Genomic DNA, 23,794 nt, shown 5'->3' with positions numbered 1-23,794 from the left:
TATAGGGTCCACTGAGGTGAGCATGAATGGGTAAGTGTAAACACTTAGATACCCCTCCACGTGAGTAGTGAATACTTTGTTGGGCCCGGGGACGACCACTTCTTTACCCTCCCAATTACAGTCTACCCAAACGGTAGGGGTGTGTCCTCAGTAATGGAAAATATGTACCTCCATGCTCCCTCGCTTCGGTCCTATTAACGGGAGGACTTCTCGACTTTGAAGTCGTTTTTAGTGGAACAGCCCCCGGAACGAAACTCTTCAAATGAGGCTCTCGGGCCACCACAGAAACGGCCACCTCAGCATCCATGGCCGGGTTGGAAGTTGAAGGGGCAGTTTATTGAGGCACGTATTTAGAAGTTTTTTCCATCAGATTCTGGAAAAATATGAAGGTTTGAATATGAAGATGAAGATTTGAAGATGGGGACGAAGGTATGAAGGTCTGACTTGAAGATTTAAAGAAGGAGTATAAAGATATGAAGATCTAGAAAGCAATGTATGAAGATTTGAAGGGGTTAGAGTTAAGTGAAGAATTCGAGGGTAAATCAAAAAGCTGTGGAATCGGAAAGCAAAAAAGTGAAAAAGGGGTCAGAGCTTTTATAGAGGAAGGGTAATCAATGTGTGACGTTTCACATTCGAGGATAGTCAATCGGCGACTGACACGTGTCCGAAGTTAGAACGACGCGACTGATGGGACGTTTTACTGACCCCTCAACTCGGATGTAGCATACGGAAGAAGGAACCAAGCTTAATTTATCGCTTCGATAAATTTACTCTTCAAAAAATAATGGGACTATCTGTGTACGGGTAAAATCGGGGGCAAAATGTTTTCCAACTCCCTAAACGAAGGGGAAGCACGACTCGACATGATTATAATCGAGGCCAGGATCCCCTCATATCGAGACCCGGAAAGAATGAACGATGTATCCAAGATCGGATACGGTAAAATGATGTACCCAGATCCCCTCATATCGAGACCGACGACAAATTTCACTGCTCAATCTAAGATCAGGCTTGGTCATTACATTGCGATTGGTTTGATCATTCATTTTATCTTTAACTCATTTACATGTTGTTCTTAATTATTCATATTGAATTAAACCACGTATCCTTTAAACCGCATACAAATTTATTTGTTGCTCATTTTTGGGGTAAATACTAATAATAAAAATGCAAGTGCGGGTCATAATTTAAAGAGAAGTTTTCATAAAGCACTATCGTTTAGTGGTTATTAGCTATCTATAGATATCATTTGCTATATTACGGATTGTAGATACGTTTTCTGTTGTTATAAGATGTATTAGATGTATTTAAGCTACTGTACTCATGAATACAGTAACAAAAATAGGCGTGAATCAGGGAAGTCCAGCTAATCAGTTGTTGTATTCGAGTGTAGTCGACTGTATTCATGGCGTGAACATGGACTTACAGCTGGACAAATTATTGTATTCGACTGTATTCACGGCGTAAAACATGGGATTACACTGTTTTTAAACGGAAAGTGAATCAATTAACATAATCGACTCCTAATATAACTCAACAAACTCAATTACAACACACAAATTTTATCTTTCCAGTTATAAAAAAGATTCTCAAGTAAAAAATACCCCAAAAACATAGCAATTTTCAGAGAAATTATATAATACATCTGAATACATTCATGGCATATAATGAGACAGTAAATACAATGAAATACATAGAATACAGTGAGATACATTGAAATACAATAAAAAAAAGACAGTGAATATAATGAAATATATGGAATACAACGAGATATATTGAATTACAACAACAACAACGACCCAGTATAATCCCACAAGTAGGGTCTGGGGAGGGTAATATGTACGCAGACCTTACCCCTACCCCGAAGGGTAGAGAGGCTATTTCCAGGAGACCCTCGGCTCAAAAAAGCAATAGGAGATGATATATTAGTACCATAAAAATGCGTAATAAAAATAACAACAATATATAAGAGATACGAAATATGAAATACAGGATACGAAATACGAAATAGATGGCTGATATAGTACAACTAGAAGGTAAAACCCTGCATCAATAGACGACCACTGACATTCCTAGTCTAACTCCTAACTAGATAGTCTCTCTCACTTGTGCTGTAGAAATATTCACACTCTCCCCTAACCTACAACCTTAATGCTCGACCTCCATAATTCCCTATCAAGGGCCATGTCCTCAGTAATCCTAAGTCGCGCCATGTCCTGTCTGATCACCTCTCCCCAATACTTCTTAGGTCTCCCTCTACCTCTCCGCGTGCCCACTACAGCCAGTCGCTCACACCTCCTCACCGGTGCATCAGTGCTCCTCCTCTGAATGTGCCCAAACCATCTGAGTCTTACTTCCTGCATCTTGTCCTCCATGGGGGCCACACCCACCTTCTCTCGAATATCTGCATTCCTAATCTTATCCATCCTTGTATACCCGCACATCCACCTCAACATCCTCATCTCTGCTACTTTCATCTTCTGGGTGTGTAATAGACAATGAATACATAAAAATACAGCGTGATACATTGAAAATACATTGAAATATATTCGAACCTATATGCAATTTGTAGGTTGCAGTGATTTACTACTGATTTTGCAGAAATCGCCCAGTGATGGGGAAAAGCACCTTTTATAAGGAAAGAGAGTGGTTCCAGTCTGCGTAATAGTTTATCGGCACCAGATTTCACCAAATCTAGTGAAGAGAGCGAGGAGTCTGTTGTGTGTCATTTGCCATGAAATCTCATGGTGCTAGGTCAATTTCTCTTCCTTAATGACGGGGGACGATATAGCCGGCATTCCCTGTAGCGCAACGTCTCTCACCTCCTCTTGCAAGAATTCGCCGTTCATTGGCCTTCGAAGATTATTATTGGAGTAGGTTAGAGAGAGAGGAGAGAGGAGAGAGCGTGGGGTTTTTGACTAATGGTAGGTAACGTGGGTGAGAGGAATTTTGAAATTGAGCATCGTGTTTTCAGGAATATGGGAAGAGAATGACATGAATCAAAATAGAATATGGGAAAAGAATGATATGTATCAAAGTAGAGAGAGAAAGAAAATAATGTAACTGAATAGCGTATTTAGTGGCTTAAGGCTAAGAGATAACCAAAATTAGATATTTTGCTATAAACATTAAAAAGTATTTATAGAATATAATGTTTAAAAATGATATTTATTTAAAATAAATAAGGTGTTAACATTTGCTATACGAGGTAAAAATTCTTAATTTAAATATCATATACCAATCAAAATCTCGTGTTCAAAAATCTCTCGCCAAGAGGATTTCCTATTACTCCATTATTCATGTGTAATTTCTACACTCTAATACACTGCACATCTTATATAGTGCACACATCCTATTTCAATTAGGATATCCAAAAAATAAAAACTCTAGAATTAAAAAAATTTAGAAGCTATAAAGCTCAATTAGACTGAGCTAGACCAGTGCAAACTGGTGGATTCAATACTATATAAAACAAATTACTAAAAATTGCACAAAAATTGGGAGCTAATTAAAAAGAGCTCAAGAAGACTGAGCTCCAGCACAAATTGGTGGATTTTGCTTCCCGACAAACTTTGGCTTCACATTTTCACAACTAGATTTGGCTGGTCCTTCTTTTCCATTATAGGTAATGTCTATATCTCCAACCTCCACTCCATCACATGGTGCACCTTTACTGCACAGTAAAAGCACTGCATCTTGTGTTCTTGATGTTCCCCTTATGTTCTTTATGCTCACTTTGCTTATCTTCACTTGTGATGGCAACTGCAAAAATTACAAAATAAATATATGAACCATAATATAACAAAAATAAATCTAGAATTAACTCTTATACACTGACAGCAGTAGCAAAGCCAGGAATTTCGTTGCAGGTATTCAAGATTTCATATATGTGTATAAATATAGTATATTTAACCTATATGTACAAGTTTAATTTTCCGGCGACGGGCGTCGTTTCAGCTGACCATACTTCACTATTTAACTTATATACTCAATATATTTTCGGGTGAATGGTGTTCAACTAATCATCCTTCACCATATTTAACTTATATCAAAGTATAATTCTTCGGTGAAAGTGTTAATTGACGACCCGATTCACAATATTTAACTTTATATACGTGGTACATTTTTTTGGCAAAGGGTGTCCAAATGGCCACCCTTGGCGTACTAGTAAAGTTGATGTCATGTGATCAGGAGGTTACGGTTCAAGCCGTGGAAAAAGCCTCATGCAGAAATGCAGGGTAAGGTTGCATACAATAGACCCTTATGGTCCGGCCCTTCCTCGGACCCCGCACATAGCGGGAGCTTAGTGCACCAGGCTGTCCTTTGGTATCCAAGCAGCCACCCTTCACAGCTAGGTAGACAGAATTTTTATAATAGTATATCAGATCGTCACTTAAAAGATAAGTACAAGTAACTGCATAAAGTTTTGTTCTTACATCTTTGTTGCATTGATTGTAAGGGCAATAGACTTGATCAATGACAATAGGGTTGCTAACATTTTGCACAATGATATCTTCATAATGCAAATCTGTGACAACACCTTGATGTGAAGCTGGCCATGTCTTTACTCTAACACCATTATCAGTATTAATAAATGTGCAATTTTTCACATAAACTCCAACCACTGGCTTTTCACCTGGAGTTTTTCCAAGACTTCCAACACTAATACCATGGCCAGGACCACAAGTAACTCTAGTGATATGAAGCTGCTCCAATTCATCTCCTACAGAAATACAGTCATCTCCTGTACCAATTACACAATCTGTAATGTTCACGTTGCTCGATCGCGCGACGTGAATGCCATCTGTGTTGATACTTTCTGGTGGAGCTGTGATGTTTACTCTGATGAATGTCAAGTTCTTGCAACCATTCACGTTGATATGGAATAGTTTGCTGTCTTGTGAAGTTATGTCTTGGATTGTTGAGTTTGTAAGGAAGTTGAAGCTCAAATTCTGTACAAGAGTAAAAATAATGAGCACAATTGGATAAGCTTAAGTTGTTGTATGCACTGACAGTACAAAAATATTATTGGTGAAATCTTGTGATAAATTAAACATTTGTTGGTAACATGATAACAACGGTAATGTACTTGTTATCACATGTTAAACTACGTTAATCTGTAAAAAAATCTTACACTAAATACAAGTTACAATGTATATAACATAAATTCTATTTTGATAATGTTTTACTAGTGAAAATTAAAAGACTTACTTCTATATACTAACATTATAATGTTTATGTATCAAGTTATTTAAAAGATAATCAGAAATATTCATAATAGATGGACTGAGTAACTTGAAAACATAGGCAACTAATTTTGTATAACAAGTTAAAATGCACTGATAGTGTGAAACTATCATCATACTGTGAGACTTCTCTATAACAGTCGTTCCCTATAACAACACTTCCCTATAACAGCCAAGTTTTCCTTGAAACTATTCTTCATGTTATGTTATAATATATGTTCTTTGTAATAAGACTTCACTACAATAACCAAAATATATTGGAACAAACAAGGCTGTTAGGGGCAAAGAACCAATCGGACTGACCTAGTGAATAAAACGAAAATACAAAAAGAAAAACAACAATTGGACCAGAGAATGCGATTGCATTATAAGGTCTCAATTGAACAAATCGAGCAAGCTCGAATTGATGTAACATAAAACTTATTAGGCCAAAAGCTCCATGGAGAGCAACAAAAATCCACAGCCCCCTCCCCCCCCCCCCAGTTGACACCAACGAGTAAAATCTTCTTGTGCTTCAGGACCCCATAGTAACAACAACGAATGTGCTAAATTATTAGCAGGAGTAGAAAACTGCAGCAGTTAAAAAATTACAGCCTATATATTGTCAATGTATATAAGTTAAATCGGCATTAAAAACAGTGATCTAACACAAGATATAGTGGAATATACATGTAATAACTTACATTGGGAAGATTGCTGCAACTTTTGGAATCCTTACAATTATTTTGATCCCAAGCTTGTTTACCTTGGCCATCAAAAACACCACCACCAGAAAGTGTGAAACGATCAATATAATTAACAGTTAACCATTCAACATCTGCATTGAGTTGTTTAGGATCTGAAGGAGCTTTCAAAATGGCTTGAACTTGTAGCTCAACTGGTGCTTTGCATGGACCTTGTAGTTTTACTTGATTCATTTGATATGTACCTTTTGGTATTACTATTGTACTTGGGCTTGTTGCTGCACATGCCTCTTTAAATGCATCTAACACAGCCTATACATTATAATTTCTGTTATTAGAGGCAAATCTAGCAAGGATTCAACGTGAATATAGCACGGCTAGCCAGTTTTCAGACTGGTAATTGAAAAATAGCGAGCGTCCACTATTTTAGCTGAAACACGGAAAGTTCTAACATAATATGTTGGATTATGACAAGAGAGGGTTACTCCGATAGTCATCACCTTCCACCTACAACTCCAGAGTTGTGGGTTCGACTCACCAAAGAAGCAATGGCTCCAACAAAGGGGATCAAAGGGAATCAAAGGGGAGGGGAATACAAAAAATGCTGGATTATGGAGCTCCTGCGTTTAAACTTCTAGCATATTATGTTGGAACTCCACATTATGCTGGAATCTCATATATAAAAAATTGGAACTCCAGCATATATATTATGCTGAATTTTCCGGATTTTAAGGGCGTTCTTGTTAAGATGTTATCTTTACATGAAAAGTGACTAATTTTGATTACTTTTAAAACTGTGGCTATTTTTCAACTACCATTTGTAAATCAGGTTATTTATGATTTTTTCCGAATTCAACAGAACTCACTACTTTCAGCTCGAAACACTATACATATGCAAAAATATTTCAAAACATAAAATATATTAGATCATATTCATTGATCTTAATATTGACTTTGAATCTTGGATTCGCCTCTAGTAAAAAATAAATCAATTATATGGTAAAAATGTATGATTTACCTTACTGATATCTCCATTAGTTGTTGCACCATATTTGGTAACATCAAAGACTCCTGGCGAAGTTGTTGGTTGAGCGTCTCCAATTCGTGCTAAAAATAACAATAAAAACGCAAACGATATAAATTTTAATTCCATTTTTTTGGTCGTTTTATTTTGTATTGTATTTTATTGCGTTATTGTGTTTCTCTCTTTTTTGGCGTTTGAAATGGTAAGTGAAGGTTGAAGCTCTTTTATATTGGCATCAAGATGAATTGAGACCATCAAATTTCTACCAAAATGGTAGAAATTTAGTGGTTCATTTGAATTAGTCTTCTATGGAACAAAGGTTTAAGGAGGAGAATTAAATAGGGAAATTAAGATCCAAGAAAATTAATTAGATTGTGTTGAAAATTTCAACACCATCCAGCCAAAGAGCCAAGTTAGAATCTAATCCTACTGAATGACTTGGTTTTCATTATTTATCAACCATTTTAGAAACAGAAACTAATTTATTTATTTTTTAAGAAAAAAAAGAGAGGAGAAGATTGTAGAAAAAACGATTTTAATAGTTTATCTTTTCAACTTAGGGAATACTCCCTCCAGTCCACTTTAATTGATTTTTTGGATGTTTTCACACATATTAAGTAATCTATCTTTTTAGTATTATAATTAACAATAAAATTGACCATATTAGCCTTAATTTATTGGAAAATCCATAAGTACCCCCATGACCTATACCCGGATTCCCAACTACACACTTTATCTTTGCGAGAATCTTATTACCCCCCTAAACTTTTTTTAAATGGAATTACTTGCACCCTTAACACTGACAACCAAACTCTTGGCAGTGGATCGGCTGACCAAGTCCACGCACTTCATTCTTGTGTGTACTACCTATTCCTCAGAGCAGTTCGCAGAGATCTATATCCGAGAGATTGTTCGTTTGCATGGTGTCCCAGTTTCCATCATTTCAGATAGGGGCACTCAGTTTACTTCGCAGTTTTGGAGGTCTGTGCAGCGAGAGTTGGGTACCCAGGTTGAGTTGAGCACAACTTTTCATCCTCAAATGGACGGGAAGTCCGAGCGTACTATTCAGATATTGGAGGACATGTTGCGTGCTTGTGTCATTGATTTTGGAGGGTCATGAGATTAGTTTCTACCGCTTGCAAAGTTTGCTTATAGCAACAACTACCAGTCGAGTATTCAGATGGCTCCATATGAGGCTTTGTATGGGAGGCGGTGTAGATCTCCAGTTGGTTGGTTCAAACCCGGTGAGGCTAGGCTATTGGTTTGGTGCAGGATGCTTAGGAGAAGGTGAAGGTGATTCAGGAGAGGCTTCGTACAGCGCAGTCGAGGCAAAAGAGTTATGCTGATAGGAAGGTTTGAAAGGTGTCTTACATGGTTGGCGAGAAGGTCCTAGTGAAGGTTTCATCCATGAAGGGTGTTATGAGATTTGGGAAGAAAGGGAAATTGAGTCTACGGTTCATTGGACCTTTTGAGGTGCTTCAGAGGATTGGGGAGGTGGCTTATGAGCTTGCTTTGCCACCCAACTTGTCGAGTGTGAATCCGGTATTTCATGTTTCTATGCTCCAGAAGTATATTAGGGATTCGTCTCATGTTTTGGATTTCAGCACGGTTCAGTTGGATGATGATTTGACCTATGATGTGGATCCAGTAGCTATTTTGGGTCATTAGGTTCGGAAGTTGAGATCAAAGGATATATCTTCAGTGAAAGTGCAATGGAGAGGTCGGTCTGTGGAGGAGGCTACCTGGGAGACCGAGCGGAAGATGCGGAGCAGATATCCTCACCTATTCGAGGCTTCAGGTATGTTTCTTGACTCGTTCGAGGACGAACGTCTGTTTAAGTTGGGGAGGATATGACGACCCGGTCAGTCGTTTCATGAGTTACCGCTCCGTTTTCCGAATTTCTACTTCTTTATGATTTGTTAACTGTGTTTTGTGGTATCGGGTTGGCCGGATCGAGTCCGGAATGAATTTGGTGAAGTTTGAGACACTTAATCACTTTTAAGTTGGAAAAGTCAACCGGATATTGACTTATGTGTTAGAGGGATCGGATGTGAGTTCTGATGGTTCGATTAGCTTCGGGAGGTAATTTATGACTTAGGAATGTGATCAGAATGAGTTTTGGAGGTTCGGAGTAGAGAAGCTTGAATTGGCGAAGTTGATATTTTGGCGATTTCCGGTTGATAGGCGAGATTTTGATATAGGGGCCGGAATAGAATTCTAGCAGTTGCAGTAGCTTCGTTGTGTCATTTGGGATGTTTGTGTAAAATTTCAGGTCATTCGGACGTGGTTTGGTTGGATTTTTTATCAAAAGCATATTTCGGAAGATTTTAGAAACTTAGGCTTGAATCCGATGTGTTTTGGGTGATTTGATGTTATTTAAGGTATTTTGATGATTGGAACAAGTTTGAATGAGGTTTTAGTATGTGTTGGTGCCTTTGGTTGAGGTCCCGGGGGCCTCGGGTGAGTTTCGGGTGGTCAATCGGATCATTTGAAGTTGGAAAAGATTGCAGAAATTGCAAATTCAGGTGTTGCAGAAAATTGCTCTTCGCGATTGCGTAGAAGGATTGAGGAAGGCCAGGAATTAAGCCTTTGCGTTCGTGAGAGGGGCTTCGCGTTTGCATAGGGTTGGGAAGTTGGTTAACGCGTTCGCGTGAAGGACTTCACGATCGCGTAGAGTAATTTGCGTCTGATGGGTTCGAGGTCAGGTGTTCATCGCGTTCGCGTAGGAGTGAGCGCGTTCGCGAAGGTTAAGATGGAGAAAGCATCTCATTCGCGATGTCCTGGTCGCGTTCGCATAGAGTAATTTTGGGAAGCTGAAGAATTGTTCTTCGCGATCGCGAGGGACGTTCCGCGATCGCGATGAAGAAAATGAGGTCTGGGTAGAATGTTTTTTTAAACTCATCTTGTTCGCGAATGTGGGTCTATTTTCACCCATAGCTGCTCGTTTTTTGGATATTTTTGAAGGAGATTGAAGAGGGATTCAAGGGGAATCATTGGGAGGTAAGATTCTTGGACTAAAAAATCGGTTATTATGTGAATTCCACCTAGAAAATCATGAAAGCTAAGCCTAAAATTGAAGAACTAGGGCTTGAGAAATTAGACTTTTGATTGGGGATTTGGAGGACCATTTGGGGTCGGATTTGAGAACTTTTGATATGTATAAACTCGTGGAGAGATAAGGAAGCTAATGATATGAAAATTTCTGAGTTTCGAGAAGCAGTCCCGGGGCTCGGGTTTTCTTAATTTCAGGATTTGTGCCCTTTATTGATTGTTTTCGCTTGGGCTTTGTTCCCTTAGCATATTTTGACGTCCTCGTTCTGATTTTGGATAGATTCGACGTGCGTGGACGCCGATTCGAGGGGCAAAGGCGTCGCGAGCTAGATATTTAGCCGGTTAGAGGTGAGTAATGATCGTAAATGATGTTTTGAGGGTTTGAAATCCCGGATTGCACATCGTAGTGCTATATTGAGGTGAGACACACGCTTGATGGCGAGCGTGAGGCCGTGCACTATTGAGGATTGTGACTCGGTCAGTCCCGATTGATGATTTTACCGCGTATTTGATTGAAAACTATTTGCTATCATCATTATTTAGGCCGAATGTCATATTTGGGCCTAGAGCCAACTATTTGAACACTTCGAGGCTATTTATTGATTTTCCTCACTGTTTTGATTTATTACTTGAGTTCAGTCATGTTATTTCCCACTGTTTTCATACTTAGCCATGTTTACTTAGTTTTAAGACTTAAATGATATTTTAAATGATGCTTGGGCTGAGAAACACAGTTTTACTATTGCCCGAGTGGCTTGTGAGTATTTTTGACTGAGTAAGGCCGAGGGCCTAAGTTGTGAGAAAACAATGTTACTGATTTGAGGCCGAGGGCCTGAGATATATATGCCACGAGATGTCTTGATTGATATGAGGCTGAGGGCCTAGATTTGATGCCACGAGATGGCTTGTTATTGCGCTTGGGCCGTAAAGGGCCCCTCCAGGAGTCTGCACACCCCCAGTGAGCGCGGCTACACATTATGATATGAGATTGAGCCCGAGAGGCTGGTATTGTTCTATGTGATTGCCCGATGGGCTGGTACTGTTTTGACATGTTGCCCGAGGGGCGGATTTGTTGATACTGTGCCCGAGGGGCGAACTTCTATTTGGTTACTTTACCTTAATTACCTGTCAATTACTTGTTTACTTGTTGAAAGAGGATTTTACTTGATTTTCCACTGTTTTACTGCTTTTAAATGGTTTTACTGCTTCATTATAGAATGTCTTGTGCCTTACATGTTTTCTTACTTTCAGTCATTATTTACCTTTGTTACTTACTAAGTTGGAGCACTCACTTTACTCCCTGCACCCCTGTGTGCAGATTCAGGCATTGCTGGTTCTGCTCTGGAGTGCTGATTTCCTCCAGTTTTAGGCGGGCCTTTCAGAGATTACGAGGTAGCTGTTGACGTCCGATGCCCCGTGTCTCTACTCCTCTAGCACTTTTGTTCCTTTTCAAACATTTGTAGTAGTTTATGACTTTAGCAGACTTGTATTATGGCTCAAAGATACTCATGACTTGTGACACCCCGGTTAGGGCTGTGTCGGGTTGTATTTCCGCTACTTATTATCATTAAATCATGTTTTAGACTGCTTTTATATTTTTTAACTGCTTTAACAAGTGAATTGGGTTTAGTTGTCTGGCCTTGTCTTCATGAGAGGCGCCATCACGACCGGGTTTAGGGTTAGGGTCGTGACAAGTTGGTATCATAGCTTAGGTTACATAGGTCTCACGAGTTATGAGCAGGTTTAGTAAAGTCTCGCGGATCGGTACAGAGACGTTTGTATTTATCCTCGAGAGGCTGCAGAACCTTCCGGAAAAACTTCATATTCTTGGAATTCTTGTCATGTGAACTTGTTGATCCGAGTACTAAACTTCTGTTATTATATTCCCTCACAGATGGTGAGGACACGCGCTACTGGTCGGGATGGACGACCCCCAGTACCACCAGCTATGGCCACCAGAGGCTGAGGACGCGGTCGTGGTCGTGGCAGAGGAAGAGTAGAGAGGGCATCACCTATGGATCTACCAGCTGCCCCAGCTCAGGATCAGGCTCCAGCTATGGATGCTCCAGCAACACCAGTTCAGGCACCAGCTATGCCCATCGTGATTCCGGGTCTTCAAGAGGCCTTGGCATAGATCTTATTAGTTTGCATTGGCCTGGCTAAGGCGGTTTCAGCCACTACAGCCGCAACTACTTCTCAGGCCGGGAGAGGCAATCAGACTCCCGCCGCTCGCACACCTGAGTAGGTCGTGCAGAGACTTCAGATGTCGGGGGTGCATCCAGCCCAACCGGTTGCAGCTGCTCAAGACGATGTGGTTCCTGTCATGCCGGAGGATGAGCAATGTAGGTTGGAGAGATTTGGTTGATTGCAGCCTCCGTCATTCAGTGGTGCAGAGGGCGAGGATGCCTAGGGTTTTCTGGACAAGTGTCAGAGAATGCTTCATACAACAGGTATATTGGAGACCAGTGGGGTCACTTTCACTATTTATCAGTTTTCAGGAGCTGCTTTCACTTGGTGGGAGGATTTTGAGAGGCGTAGGCCTGTTGGTGCAGCACCCCTTACCTGGCAGCAGTTCTCCGTTCTCTTTCTGGAGAAGTATGTGTCGCAGTCTCATAGAGAGTAGCTGCGCAGGCAGTTTGAGTGGCTGCGTCAGAGGGAGATGACCATGTCGCAGTATGAGTTGAGGTTCTATGAGTTGGCTCGTCATGCCCTCTGGTTTGTCCCGACAGATAGAGTGAGGATCAGGAGGTTTGTTGATGGTCTTACCTATCAGCTCTGTATTCTCATGACCAGGGAGCGGGTGACTGGTGCTACTTTCGAGGAGGTTATGGATATTGCCCGTGATATTGAGTCTGTTCGTCGTTAGGAGCGAGAGGAGAGGGAGGCCAAGAGGCCTCGAGGATCTGGCAGCTATAGTGGTACTCCTTTGATGGGTCAGTTTCAGCACGACAAAGGCCGTTCATTCAGGCCTGCTCAGCCAGCTCGCCCAGGTTATCGTGGGGCATCTTCGGGTCATGGTTATCATGGTACTCAGTAGGACCAGTCATCACTTAGTGCCCTTCTAGCTCAGAGTTCATCCCGTGCTCCATCAGCTTAGGGCTCTTCTATGCCGAGTGCATCTGCTAGTTACTTCGGTGTGAGGGGTTCCCTTCAGTACCCTTCTCCAGCACCTGGGAGTTGTTTTGAGTGTGGTGAGATGGGTCACATGTGGAGGCAGTGTCCTCGTCATTTTGCTAGTTCATCCCAGCAGAGGGGTTAGTCATCGACTTTAGCGCCAGTTGCTTCATCACCACCCGCTCCGCCAGCTAGGGGTGGAGGTCAGTCAGCTAGGGGTCACCCCAGAGGGGGAGGTCGATCAGGGGGCGGTCACGCCCGTTTCTATGCACTCCCAGGCAGACCCGATGTTATTACTTCAGATGCTATCATTACATGTATTGTTTCAATCTATCACAAAGATGCCTCTATATTATTTGATCCCGGTTCCACCTTTTCTTATGTGTCATCATACTTTACCCGTTATTTGGGTACGCCCCGTGAGTTTTTTGCTTTACATGTTCATGTATCTACCCCGGTGGGCGATACTGTTATTGTAGACCGTGTGTACCGGTCGTGTATGGTGACTATTAAGGGTTTAGAGACCCGAGTGGATCTGTTATTACTGAGTATGGTGGATTTTGATGTCATTTTGGGCATAGATTGGTTATCTCTGTGTCATGCTATTCTGGACTGTCATGCTAAGACAATCACTTTGGCTATGCCAGAAGTGCCACGGATTGAGTGGCGAGGTGTGACTGACTATGTTCCTAATAGAGTGATCTCTTTCTTGAAGGCCCAGTGTATGGTTGGGAAGGGTTGTCTTTCATATCTACCGTTTGTGAGGGATGTCTAAGTTGAGGCTCCCAGTATTGATTTTGTCCTAGTTGTGAGGGATTTTCCCGATGTGTTTCCTGCAGACTTGTTGGGCATGCCACTGGATAGGGATATTGATTTTGGTATTGACCTGGTGCCGGCACTAGGCCCATTTCTATTCTGACGTATCGTATGGCACCAGCGGAGTTGAAGGAATTGAAGGAGCAGCTTCAGGAACTCCTAGATAAAGGGTTCATTCGGCCTAATGTGTCACCTTGGGGTGCGCCGGTTCTGTTTGTGAAGAAGAAGGATGGCACAATGAGAATATGCATTGATTATAGGCAATTGAACAAGGTAACAATTAAGAACAAGTATCTTTTGCCTTGTATCGATGATTTATTCGACCAGCTTCAGGGAGCGAGGGTGTTCTCCAAGATTGATCTCCATTTGTGTTATCACCAGTTGAAGATCAGGGACTCTGATATTCTTAAGACGGCTTTTAGGACATTATGAGTTTTTGGTGATATCTTTTGGGTTGACCAATGCCCCAGCAATGTTCATGCATTTGATGAACAGCGTGTTCTGGCCTTATCTCGATTCGTTTGTCATAGTCTTCATTGATGATATTCTAGTGTATTCGCGTAGTCAGGAGGAGCACGCGGAGCATTTGAGAGTTGTGTTGCAGAGATTGAGGGAGGAGAAGTTGTATGCAAAGTTCTCCAAGTGTGAGTTTTGGCTCAGTTCAGTGGCTTTCTTGGGACACGTGGTGTCCAGCGAGGGTAGTCAGGTTGATCCGAAGAAGATGGAGGCGGTTCGGAGTTGGCTCAGACCGTCCTCAGCCACAAAGATTCATAGCTTTCTTGGTTTGGTGGGTTATTACCACCGGTTTGTTCAGGGATTCTCATCTATAGCATCACCCTTGACCAAGTTGACTCAGAAGGGTGCTTCATTTGTATGGTCAGACGAGTGTAAGGAGCGCTTTCATAAGCTCAAGACAGCTTTGACCCCAGCTCCAGTGTTAGTTTTGCCATCAGTTTCGGATTCATATACCGCGTATTGTGATGCTTTGAGAGTTGGGATTGGTTGTGTGTTGATACAGGAAGGTAGAGTTATTTCTTATGCTTCTCGTCAGTTGAAGCCCCATGAGAAGAACTACCCCGTTCATGATTTGGAGTTGGCTGCCATAGTTCACGCGTTGAAGATTTGGAGGCATTACTTGTATGGCATATCTTGTGAGGTGTTCACTGATCATCGTAGTCTTCAACATTTGTTCAAGCAAAAGGATCTTAATTTGAGGCAGCGGAGATGGTTGAAGTTGCTTAAGGATTATGATATCACTATATTGTACCATCCGGGAAAGGCCAATGTGGTGGCCGATTCTTTGAGCTGAAAGGCAGTGAGTATGGAGAGTTTGGCATATATTCCAGTTGGGGAGAGATCTCTTGCGGTTGATGTTCAGGCCTTGGCCAATCGGTTCGTAAGGTTAGATATTTCAGAGCCCAGCCGGGTATTGGCTTGTGTGGTTTCTCGATCTTCCTTATATGATCACATCAGAGAGCGCCAGTATGATGATCCGCATTTGCTTGTCCTGAAGGACAGAGTCCAGTATGATGATGCCAGAGATGTAACCATTGGTGATGATGGGGTGTTGAGGATGCAGGGCCGTATTTGTGTGCCCAATGTGGATGGGCTTCGGGAGTTGATTCTAGAGGAGGCCCATAGCTCGCAGTATTCCATTCATCCGGGTGCCGCGAAGATGTATCAGGATTTGAGGCAGCACTATTGGTGGAAAAGGATGAAGAAAGATATTGTGGGATTTGTAGCTCGGTGTCTCAATTGTTAGCAGGTGAAATACGAGCATCAGAGACCGGGTGGCTTGCTTCAGCAGATGGTTATTCCTTAGTGGAAGTGGGAGAGTATCACTATGGACTTTGTTGTTGGACTTCCACGGACTTTGAAGAAGTTCGATGCTATTTGGGTGATTGTGGATTGGCTGACCAAGTCCGCACACTTCATTCCTGTGTGTACTACATATTCCTCAGAGCAGTTGGCAGAGATCTATATCCGAGAGATTGTTCGTTTGCATGGTGTCCCAGTTTCCATCATTTCAGATAGGGGCAATTAGTTTACTTCACAATTTTGGAGGTCTGTGCAGCAAGAGTTGGGTACCCAGGTTGAGTTGAGAACAACTTTTCATCCTCAGACGGACGGGCAGTCCGAGTGTACTATTCAGATATTGGAGGACATGTTGCGTGCTTGTGTCATTGATTTTGGAGGGTCATGGGATCAATTTCTACCGCTTGCAGAGTTTGCTTGTAACAACAGCTACCAATCGAGTATTCAGATGGCTCCATATGAGGCTTTATATGGGAGGCGGTGTAGATCTCCAGTTAGTTGGTTCGAGCCCGGTGAGGCTAGGCTATTGGTTTGGTGCAGGATGCTTTGGAGAAGGTGAAGGTGATTCAGGAGAGGCTTCGTACAGCGCAGTCAAGGCAAAAGAGTTATGCTGATAGGAAAGTTCGAGAGGTGTCCTACACCGTTGGCAAGAAGGTCCTATTGAAGGTTTTACCCATGAAGGGTGTTATGAGATTTGGGAAGAAAGGGAAATTGAGTCTGCGGTTCAATAGACCTTTTGATGTGCTTCGGAGGATTGGTGAGGTGGCTTATGAGCTTGCTTTGCCACCCAGTTTGTCGAGTGTGCATCCGATATTTCATGTTTCTATGCTCCGAAAGTATATTGGGGATCCGTCTCATGTTTTGGATTTTAGCACGGTTCAGTTGGATGATGATTTGACCTATGATGTGGATCCAGTAGCTATTTTGGGTCATCAGGTTTGAAAGTTGAGATCAAAGGATATATCTTCAGTGAAAGTGCAATGGAGAGGTCGGCCGATGGAGGAGGCTACCTGGGAGACCGAGCAGGAGATACGGAGCAGATATCCTCACCTATTCGAGGCTTCAGGTATGTTTCTTGACTCGTTCGAGGACAAACGTTTGTTTAAGTTGGGGAGGATGTGACGACCCAATCAGTTGTCTCATGAGTTACCGCTTCGTTTCCCGCATTTCTGCTTCTTTATGCTTTGTTATCTGTATTTTGTGGTATCGGGTTGGCCAAATCGAGTCTGGAATGAATTTAGTGAAGTTTGAGACACTTAGTCTCTTTTAAGAAGGTTTAAGTTGGAAAAGTCAACCGGATGTTGACTTATGTGTTAGTGGGCTTGGATGTGAGTTCCGATGGTTTGATTAGCTTCGAGAGGTGATTTATGACTTGGGAATATGATCGGAATGGGTTTTGAAGGTTCGGAGTAGAGTTAGGTTGATATTTTGGCGATTTTTGGTTGATAGGCGAGATTTTGATATAGGGGTCGGAATGGAATTCTAAGAGTTGCAATAGCTTCGTTGTGTCATTTGGGATGTGTGTGTAAAACTTCAGGTCATTCGGATGTGGTTTGGTTGGATTTTTTATCAAAAGCATATTTCGGAAGATTTTAGAAACTTAGGCTTGAATCCGATGTGTTTTGGGTGAGTTGATGTTGTTTAAGGTATTTTGATGATTGGAACAAGTTTGAATGAGATTTTAGGATGTGTTGGTACCTTTGGTTGAGGTCCCGGGGCCTCGGGTGAGTTTCGGGTGGTCAATCAGATCATTTAAAGTTAGAAAAGATTGCAGAAATTGCAGGTTCAGGTTGTTCAGAAAATTGCCCTTCGCGATCGCGTAGGTGGTCTCGCGATCGCGTAGAAGGATTGAGGAAGGCCAGGAATTAAGCCTTCGCGTTCGTGTTCGGGGAGTGAGCGCGTTCGTGAAGGTTAAGATGGAGGAAGCATTGCATTCGCAATGGCCTGGTCGTGTTTGCATAGAGTAATTTTGGGAAGCTGAAGAATTGTTCTTTGCGATCGCAAGGGACGTTCCGCGATCGCGATGAAGAAAATGAGGTCTAGGCAGAATGTTTTTTAAACTCGTCTTGTTCGCGAATGTGCGTCTATTTTCATCCATAGCTGCTCGTTTTTTGGAGATTTTTGAAGGAGATTGAAGAGGGATTCAAGGAGAATAGTTGGGAGGTAAGATTCTTAGACTAAAAACTCGATTATTATGTGAATTCCACCTAGAAAATCATGAAAGCTAAGCCTAAAATTGAAGAACTAGGGCTCGAGAAATTGAACTTTTGATTGGGGATTTGGAGGACCATTTGGGGTTGGATTTGAGAACTTTTGATATATATGAACTCGTGGGGAGATAAGGAATCTAATGATGTGAAAACTTCTGAGTTTTGAGAAGTGGTCCCGGGGATCGACTTTTGTTAATTTCGGAATTTGTACCCTTTATTGATCGTTTTCGCTTGAGCTTTGTTCCCTTAGCATATTTTGCATCTTCATTCTGATTTTGGATAGATTCGACGCGCGTGGAGGCCGATTCGAGGGGAAAAGGCGTTGTGAGCTAGAGATTTAGCCGGTTCGAGGTGTGTAATGATTGTAAATGATGTTCTGAGGGTTTGAAACCCCAGATTGCTCATCGTAGTGCTATATTGAGGTGAGACACACGCTTGATGGCGGGCGTGAGGTCGTGCACTATTGGGGATTGTGACTCGGTCTGTCCCGATTGATGATTTTACCGCGTATTTGATTGAAAACTATTTGTTATCATCATTATTTGGGCTGAATGCCATTTATGGGCCTAGAGCCATCTATTTGAACCCTTCGGGGCTATTTATTGATTTTCCTTACTGTTTTGACTTATTACTTGAGCTCAGTCATGTTATTTCCCATTGTTTTCATACTCAACCATGTTTACTCAGTTTTAAGACTTAAATGATATTTTAAATGATGTTTGGGCTGAGAAACACTGTTTTACTATTGCCCGAGGGGCTTGTGAGTATTTTTGACTGAGTAAGGCCAAGGGCCTAAGTTGTGAGAAAGCACTGATGTTGATTTGAGGCCGAGGGCCTGAGATTTGTACGCCACGAGGTGGCTTGATTGATATGAGGTCGAGGGCCTAGATTTGATGCCACGAGATGGCTTGTTATTTCGCTTGGGCCGTAAGGGGCCCCTCCAGGAGTCTGCACACTCCCAGTGAGCGCGGGTACCCATTATGATGTGAGATTGAGCCCGAGGGGCTAGTATTGTTCTATATGATTGCCCGATAGGCTGATACTGTTTTGAGATGTTGCCCGATGGGCGGATTTGTTGATAATGTGCTCGAGGGGCGAATTTCTATTTGGTTACTTTACCTTAATTACCTGTCAATTACTTGTTTACTTGTTGAAAGAGGATTTTACTTGACTTTCCACTATTTTACTACTTTTAAATGGTTTTACTGCTTCATTATAGAATGCCTTGTGCCTTACGTGTTTTCTTTCTTTCAATCATTATTTACCTTTGTTACTCACTGAGTTGGAGTACTCACTTTACTCCTTTCACCCCTGTGTGCAGATTCAGGCGTTGCCGGTTCCGCTCCGGAGTGCTGATTTCCTCTAGTTCCAGGTGGGTCTTTCGGAGATTACAAGGTAGTTGTTGACGTCCGCAGCCCTGTGTCTCTACCCCTCTAGCACTTTTGTTCCTTTTCAAACATTTGTAGTAGTTTATGACTTTAGGAGACTTTTATTATGGCTCATAGATGCTCGTGACTTGTGACACCCCGGTTAGGGCTATGTCGGATTGTATTTTCGCTACTTATTATCATTTAATCATGTTTTAGAGTGCTTTTATATTGTTTAACTGATTTAACAAGTGAATTGGGTTTAGTTGGCTGGCCTTATCTTCACGAGAGGCGCCATCATGACCGGGTTCGGGGTTAGGGTCGTGACATAGTGAAAAAGGGTGCTCAGCCCAAAATATCATTTTATATAACAAACGGAGTAAATAAGACTGAGTTATGAAATCAGCAAAAGTATGGCATGACTAAGTACAGATATTAAATCAAAACCGTAAGGAGTAGTAGTAAAAAGCCCCTAAGGGTCCAAACAGCTTGGCACGAGGCCCAAACATGGAATTCAGCCCAAAATATAGTAATACTTTCCAAAGCACAATAGTATCAAATAATTTTCAGTCAAATATGCGACTTAATAGCCGTACGGGACGGATCAAGTCACAATCCCCAACGGTGCATGCCCCCACGCTCGTCATTTAACGTGTTCATCACCTTAAAGTAGAGAAACGATGTGAAATCCTGGGTTTCATACCCTCATGACAAGATTTAAAGTCATTACTTACTCAAACCGGACAAAACTCTAACCTGCGATGCCCTTGCCTCTCGACTCGGCCTCCAAATGCTCTAAATCTAACCAAAATTAGTATCACATCATTAATACACATCTCAAAAATCCTGAAATATGTCAAACCCGACCCTTGGAGCCACATCTCGGAATCCAACAAAAATCATAAAACCATAATCCTTATCCTCTCACAAGTATGTACATACCAAATTTACCAAAATTCGACCTCATTTTGGTCACTCAAATTCTCAAAATTCACTCTCTAATTTCAAGCCCTAAATTCCCAAATTTCTAGTCCAACTTCTCAATTAGATGATGAATAAGATCATAAATTCATGAAATTTAAACCAACAAAATCAACAGCATCAACTCAAAGCCAAACTTTTCGTCAACCACCCAAATCCATCCCGAGGCCCTCAGGACCTCGACAAACATGCCAATAAGTCACATATCACCATTCAAACTTATTCCAACCTTCGGGACACTCAAAATAATATCAAAAAATCCAATCACCCTCGGATTCAAGCCTAAAGATTATCAAACTTCTGAATTCCGCAAACGATGCCAAAACCTATCAAACCTCATCCCAATGACCTGAAATTTTGCACACACATCACAATTGACATTACGGACCTATTCCAATTTCCAGAATTCCATTCTGACCCCGACATCAAAATTTCCACCACCCACCGGGAAACGTCAAATTTCTAATTTCGCCAATTCAACCCTAATTCTACCACGAACCTCCAACATCACATTCTGGATGCGCTCCCAAGACCAAAATCGCCTAATGGAGCTAACCAATTAATAAAAATCCAAATCCGAGATCGAATACTAACAAATAAAAACTTGGTCAAACCTTTTTACCCTTCCCGAAAATTTATATCATTTTAGTGCTTATATATTTATTATAGTTCTAATATTGTTAATTTGCCTATTTTTGACCTTTTAGCTTTATTTCTCTTAAAATGAAAACTACAATAATATTTTTCTTTATTTTAGCTAGTTGATATCTTGTCTAATTATATTTACTTTTTTAAAAAAAAATACAAAAATAGCCTTGACATTTTATTTTTCATAAAAAAAGATATGAAAAAAAAATTCAAAAAATATTAATATTTACTTGGTTTAGTTTTAAAGTTGTAGGCCTTTAATTAGTATTGAGTTGTATTTAAATTTCTTCAATTTGGCTATTTTATTTTTTATTTTTAGTTATTTTCTATTATTGAGATAATTAGTATTTTTGGTTTATCTTAAAAAAAAGAGAAACAAAAAATGAAAAAAAAAAGAAACAAAATCAAGAAACTCCGAAGAAGAGGAAAAGAACGAGAAACATGAAAGCAACAATATAAAGTAAGTGAAGAAAGAAGTGTTTATTATAAAATAAAAGTAATGCAGTAAAATATAAATAAGAAAAGATAGAAAGAAGGGAGAAGTGTTTTCTTCTTTCACTTTGGTGTATTTTTCCATTGCAATTACATGGCCTTTTATAGGCATAAAAAGTAAAGATAATGGACATAAAGTAGGAAATTTAATCTTTAAGTTATTTACAACATGGGCATCCAATGTAGCATCCAATGTAGTATCCAAAGTAGTATCCAATGTACAAATTATTCATAACACTCCCCTTGGATGTCCATGTAAGATAATGTGCCTCATTAAAAACTTACAAAAAAATATTGGGATGTACATAGTTATTTATAATGTGCATTGCTTGCTGCCTCATTAAAAACCTTACCAGGAAAACCCAGTGGGACAAAACCTTGGTTAAGGAAAAGAGTGCAGCGTGTAGTTACTCCCACTGATGAAAAATCACTTAATGTCTCAAAGACGACGCATTCCAATTTTATATATCAGCTTTTCAAATATTGAGGTTGGTAACGCCTTAGTGAACAGATCAGCCAAATTATCACTTGAACGAACTTGTTGTACATCTATTTCACCATTCTTCTGAAGATCATGAGTGAAAAAGAATTTCGGTGAAATGTGTTTTGTTCTATCTCCTTTGATATATCCTCCTTTCAATTGAGCTATGCATGCAGCATTGTCTTCATACAATATTGTTGGAATATTCTCTTTCGAAGAAAAACCACATGTTTGCTGAATGTGTTGAGTTATAGATCTTAACCAAACGCATTCTCGACTTGCTTCGTGAATGGCTATTATCTCTGCATGATTTGAAGAAGTAGCAACCATAGTTTGTTTTGTCGAACGCCATGATATGGTTGTACCTCCACTTGTAAATAAATAGCCTGTCTGAGATCGACCTTTGTGTGGATCAGACAAATATCTTGCATCTGCATAACCAATCAATGATGGCTTGGATTCATTTGAATAAAATAAACTCATATCAATGGTCCCTTGGAGGTATCTGAATATATGTTTAATACCATTCCAGTGTCTTTGTGTTGGCGAAGTACTAAATCTTGCCAATAAGCTTACTGAGAAAGCTATATCTGGTCGGGAATTATTGGCAAGATACATTAATGCCCCAATTGCACTAAGATATGGTACTTCGGCACCAAGAAGCTCTTCATCATTTTCATGAGGTCGGAATGGATCTTTCTTTATATCAAGTGATCTCACAACCATCGGGGTACTCAATGGATGTGCTTTATCCATATAGAATCGCTTTAAAATCTTTTCGGTGTATGTTGATTGATGGACAAATATTCCATCTTTCATATACTCAATTTGTAGACCAAGACAAAATTTTGTCTTTCCAAGATCTTTCATTTCAAATTCTTTCTTCAAACAGTCTACTGTTTTTGGAAGCTCCCCAGGAGTTCCAATGATATTTAAATCATCAACATACACGACGATTATAACAAATTCAGATCCAGACCTTTTTATAAAGACACAAGGACAAATTGGATCATTCTTGTACCCTTCTTTCAACAGGTATTCACTCAGGCGATTGTACCACATACGACCTGATTGTTTCAATCCGTATAAAGATTTCTGAAGCTTTATTGAACAAGTTTCTCGAAAACTTTTATATGCTTCTGGCACTTTAAATCCCTCAGGTACTTTCATAAAAATTTCGTTGTCTAATGATCCATACAAATAGGCTGTAACAACATCCATTAGATGCATATCAAGTTTTTCTTGCACTGCCATATTTATGAGATACCTGAAGGTGATAGCATCCACTACAGGAGAATATGTCTCCATATAATCAATTCCAGGCCTTTGGGAAAACCCTTGTGCCACAAGTCGTGCTTTATATCTAACGACTTCATTTTTATCATTTCGTTTTCGCACAAAAACCCATTTATACCCTACTGGCTTTATGCCTTCAGGTGTTCGAACTATGGGTCCGAAGACTTCACGTTTTCCAAGTGAAGTTAACTCTGCCTGGATAGCGTCTTTCCATTTTGGCCAATCATTTCTCTGTCTACATTCATTGACAGATTTTGGTTCAAGATCCTCATCTTGTTGCATTATTTCAACAGTAACATTATAAGCAAAAATGTTATCGATAACAATATTATTTCGGTTCCATCTTTTTCCGGTTGAGACATAACTTATTGATATCTCTTCATTTTCATTATTTTCAGGTACCTGGACCTCTCCTAAGGTCTTATCATTTGTTACGTCTTGGGGCTCTTTTTGAGTCACTACCTCTGTGTTATGTTCACTTTGATCACTTGCTCATTTTCTTCTTCGAAGATTTTTATCTTTAGAACCGATTGGTCTACCACGTTTCAAGCATGGCTTAGACTCATTTGC

At 40.6% G+C, this 23,794-nt stretch overlaps 1 protein-coding gene across 1 annotated transcript; it reads right to left on the bottom strand.

The window, feature by feature from the left end:
* Nucleotides 1–3,254: 3,254 nt before the first annotated feature.
* Nucleotides 3,255–7,158, bottom strand: LOC104216281 (polygalacturonase-like). Its single transcript, XM_009766306.2, has 4 exons — nucleotides 6,948–7,158; nucleotides 5,930–6,241; nucleotides 4,437–4,952; nucleotides 3,255–3,762 (listed from the first exon to the last, which is right to left on the bottom strand). Exons 1-4 carry the CDS (start codon nucleotides 7,080–7,082, stop codon nucleotides 3,520–3,522), a joined length of 1,206 nt encoding a protein of 401 aa, XP_009764608.1. The 5' UTR covers nucleotides 7,083–7,158; the 3' UTR covers nucleotides 3,255–3,519.
* Nucleotides 7,159–23,794: the final 16,636 nt, after the last annotated feature.

The sequence above is a fragment of the Nicotiana sylvestris genome, chromosome 7 (assembly GCF_000393655.2).
Source record: "Nicotiana sylvestris chromosome 7, ASM39365v2, whole genome shotgun sequence".
NCBI classification, from domain to species: domain Eukaryota; kingdom Viridiplantae; phylum Streptophyta; class Magnoliopsida; order Solanales; family Solanaceae; genus Nicotiana; species Nicotiana sylvestris.
This window is presented reverse-complemented; position numbering and strand designations above follow the sequence as displayed.

What these genes read in the sequence shown, in the direction of transcription:
- LOC104216281 (XM_009766306.2), bottom strand. Translation starts at nt 7,082, where the DNA reads ATGGAATTAAAATTTATATCGTTTGCGTTTTTATTGTTATTTTTAGCA. An exon ending in CTAATGGAGATATCAGTAAG is followed by an intron (nt 6,242 to 6,947) that starts GTAAATCATACA and finishes TATAATGTATAG; the next exon opens with GCTGTGTTAGATGCATTTAA. An exon ending in ACAATCAATGCAACAAAGAT is followed by an intron (nt 3,763 to 4,436) that starts GTAAGAACAAAA and finishes TAATTTTTGCAG; the next exon opens with TTGCCATCACAAGTGAAGAT.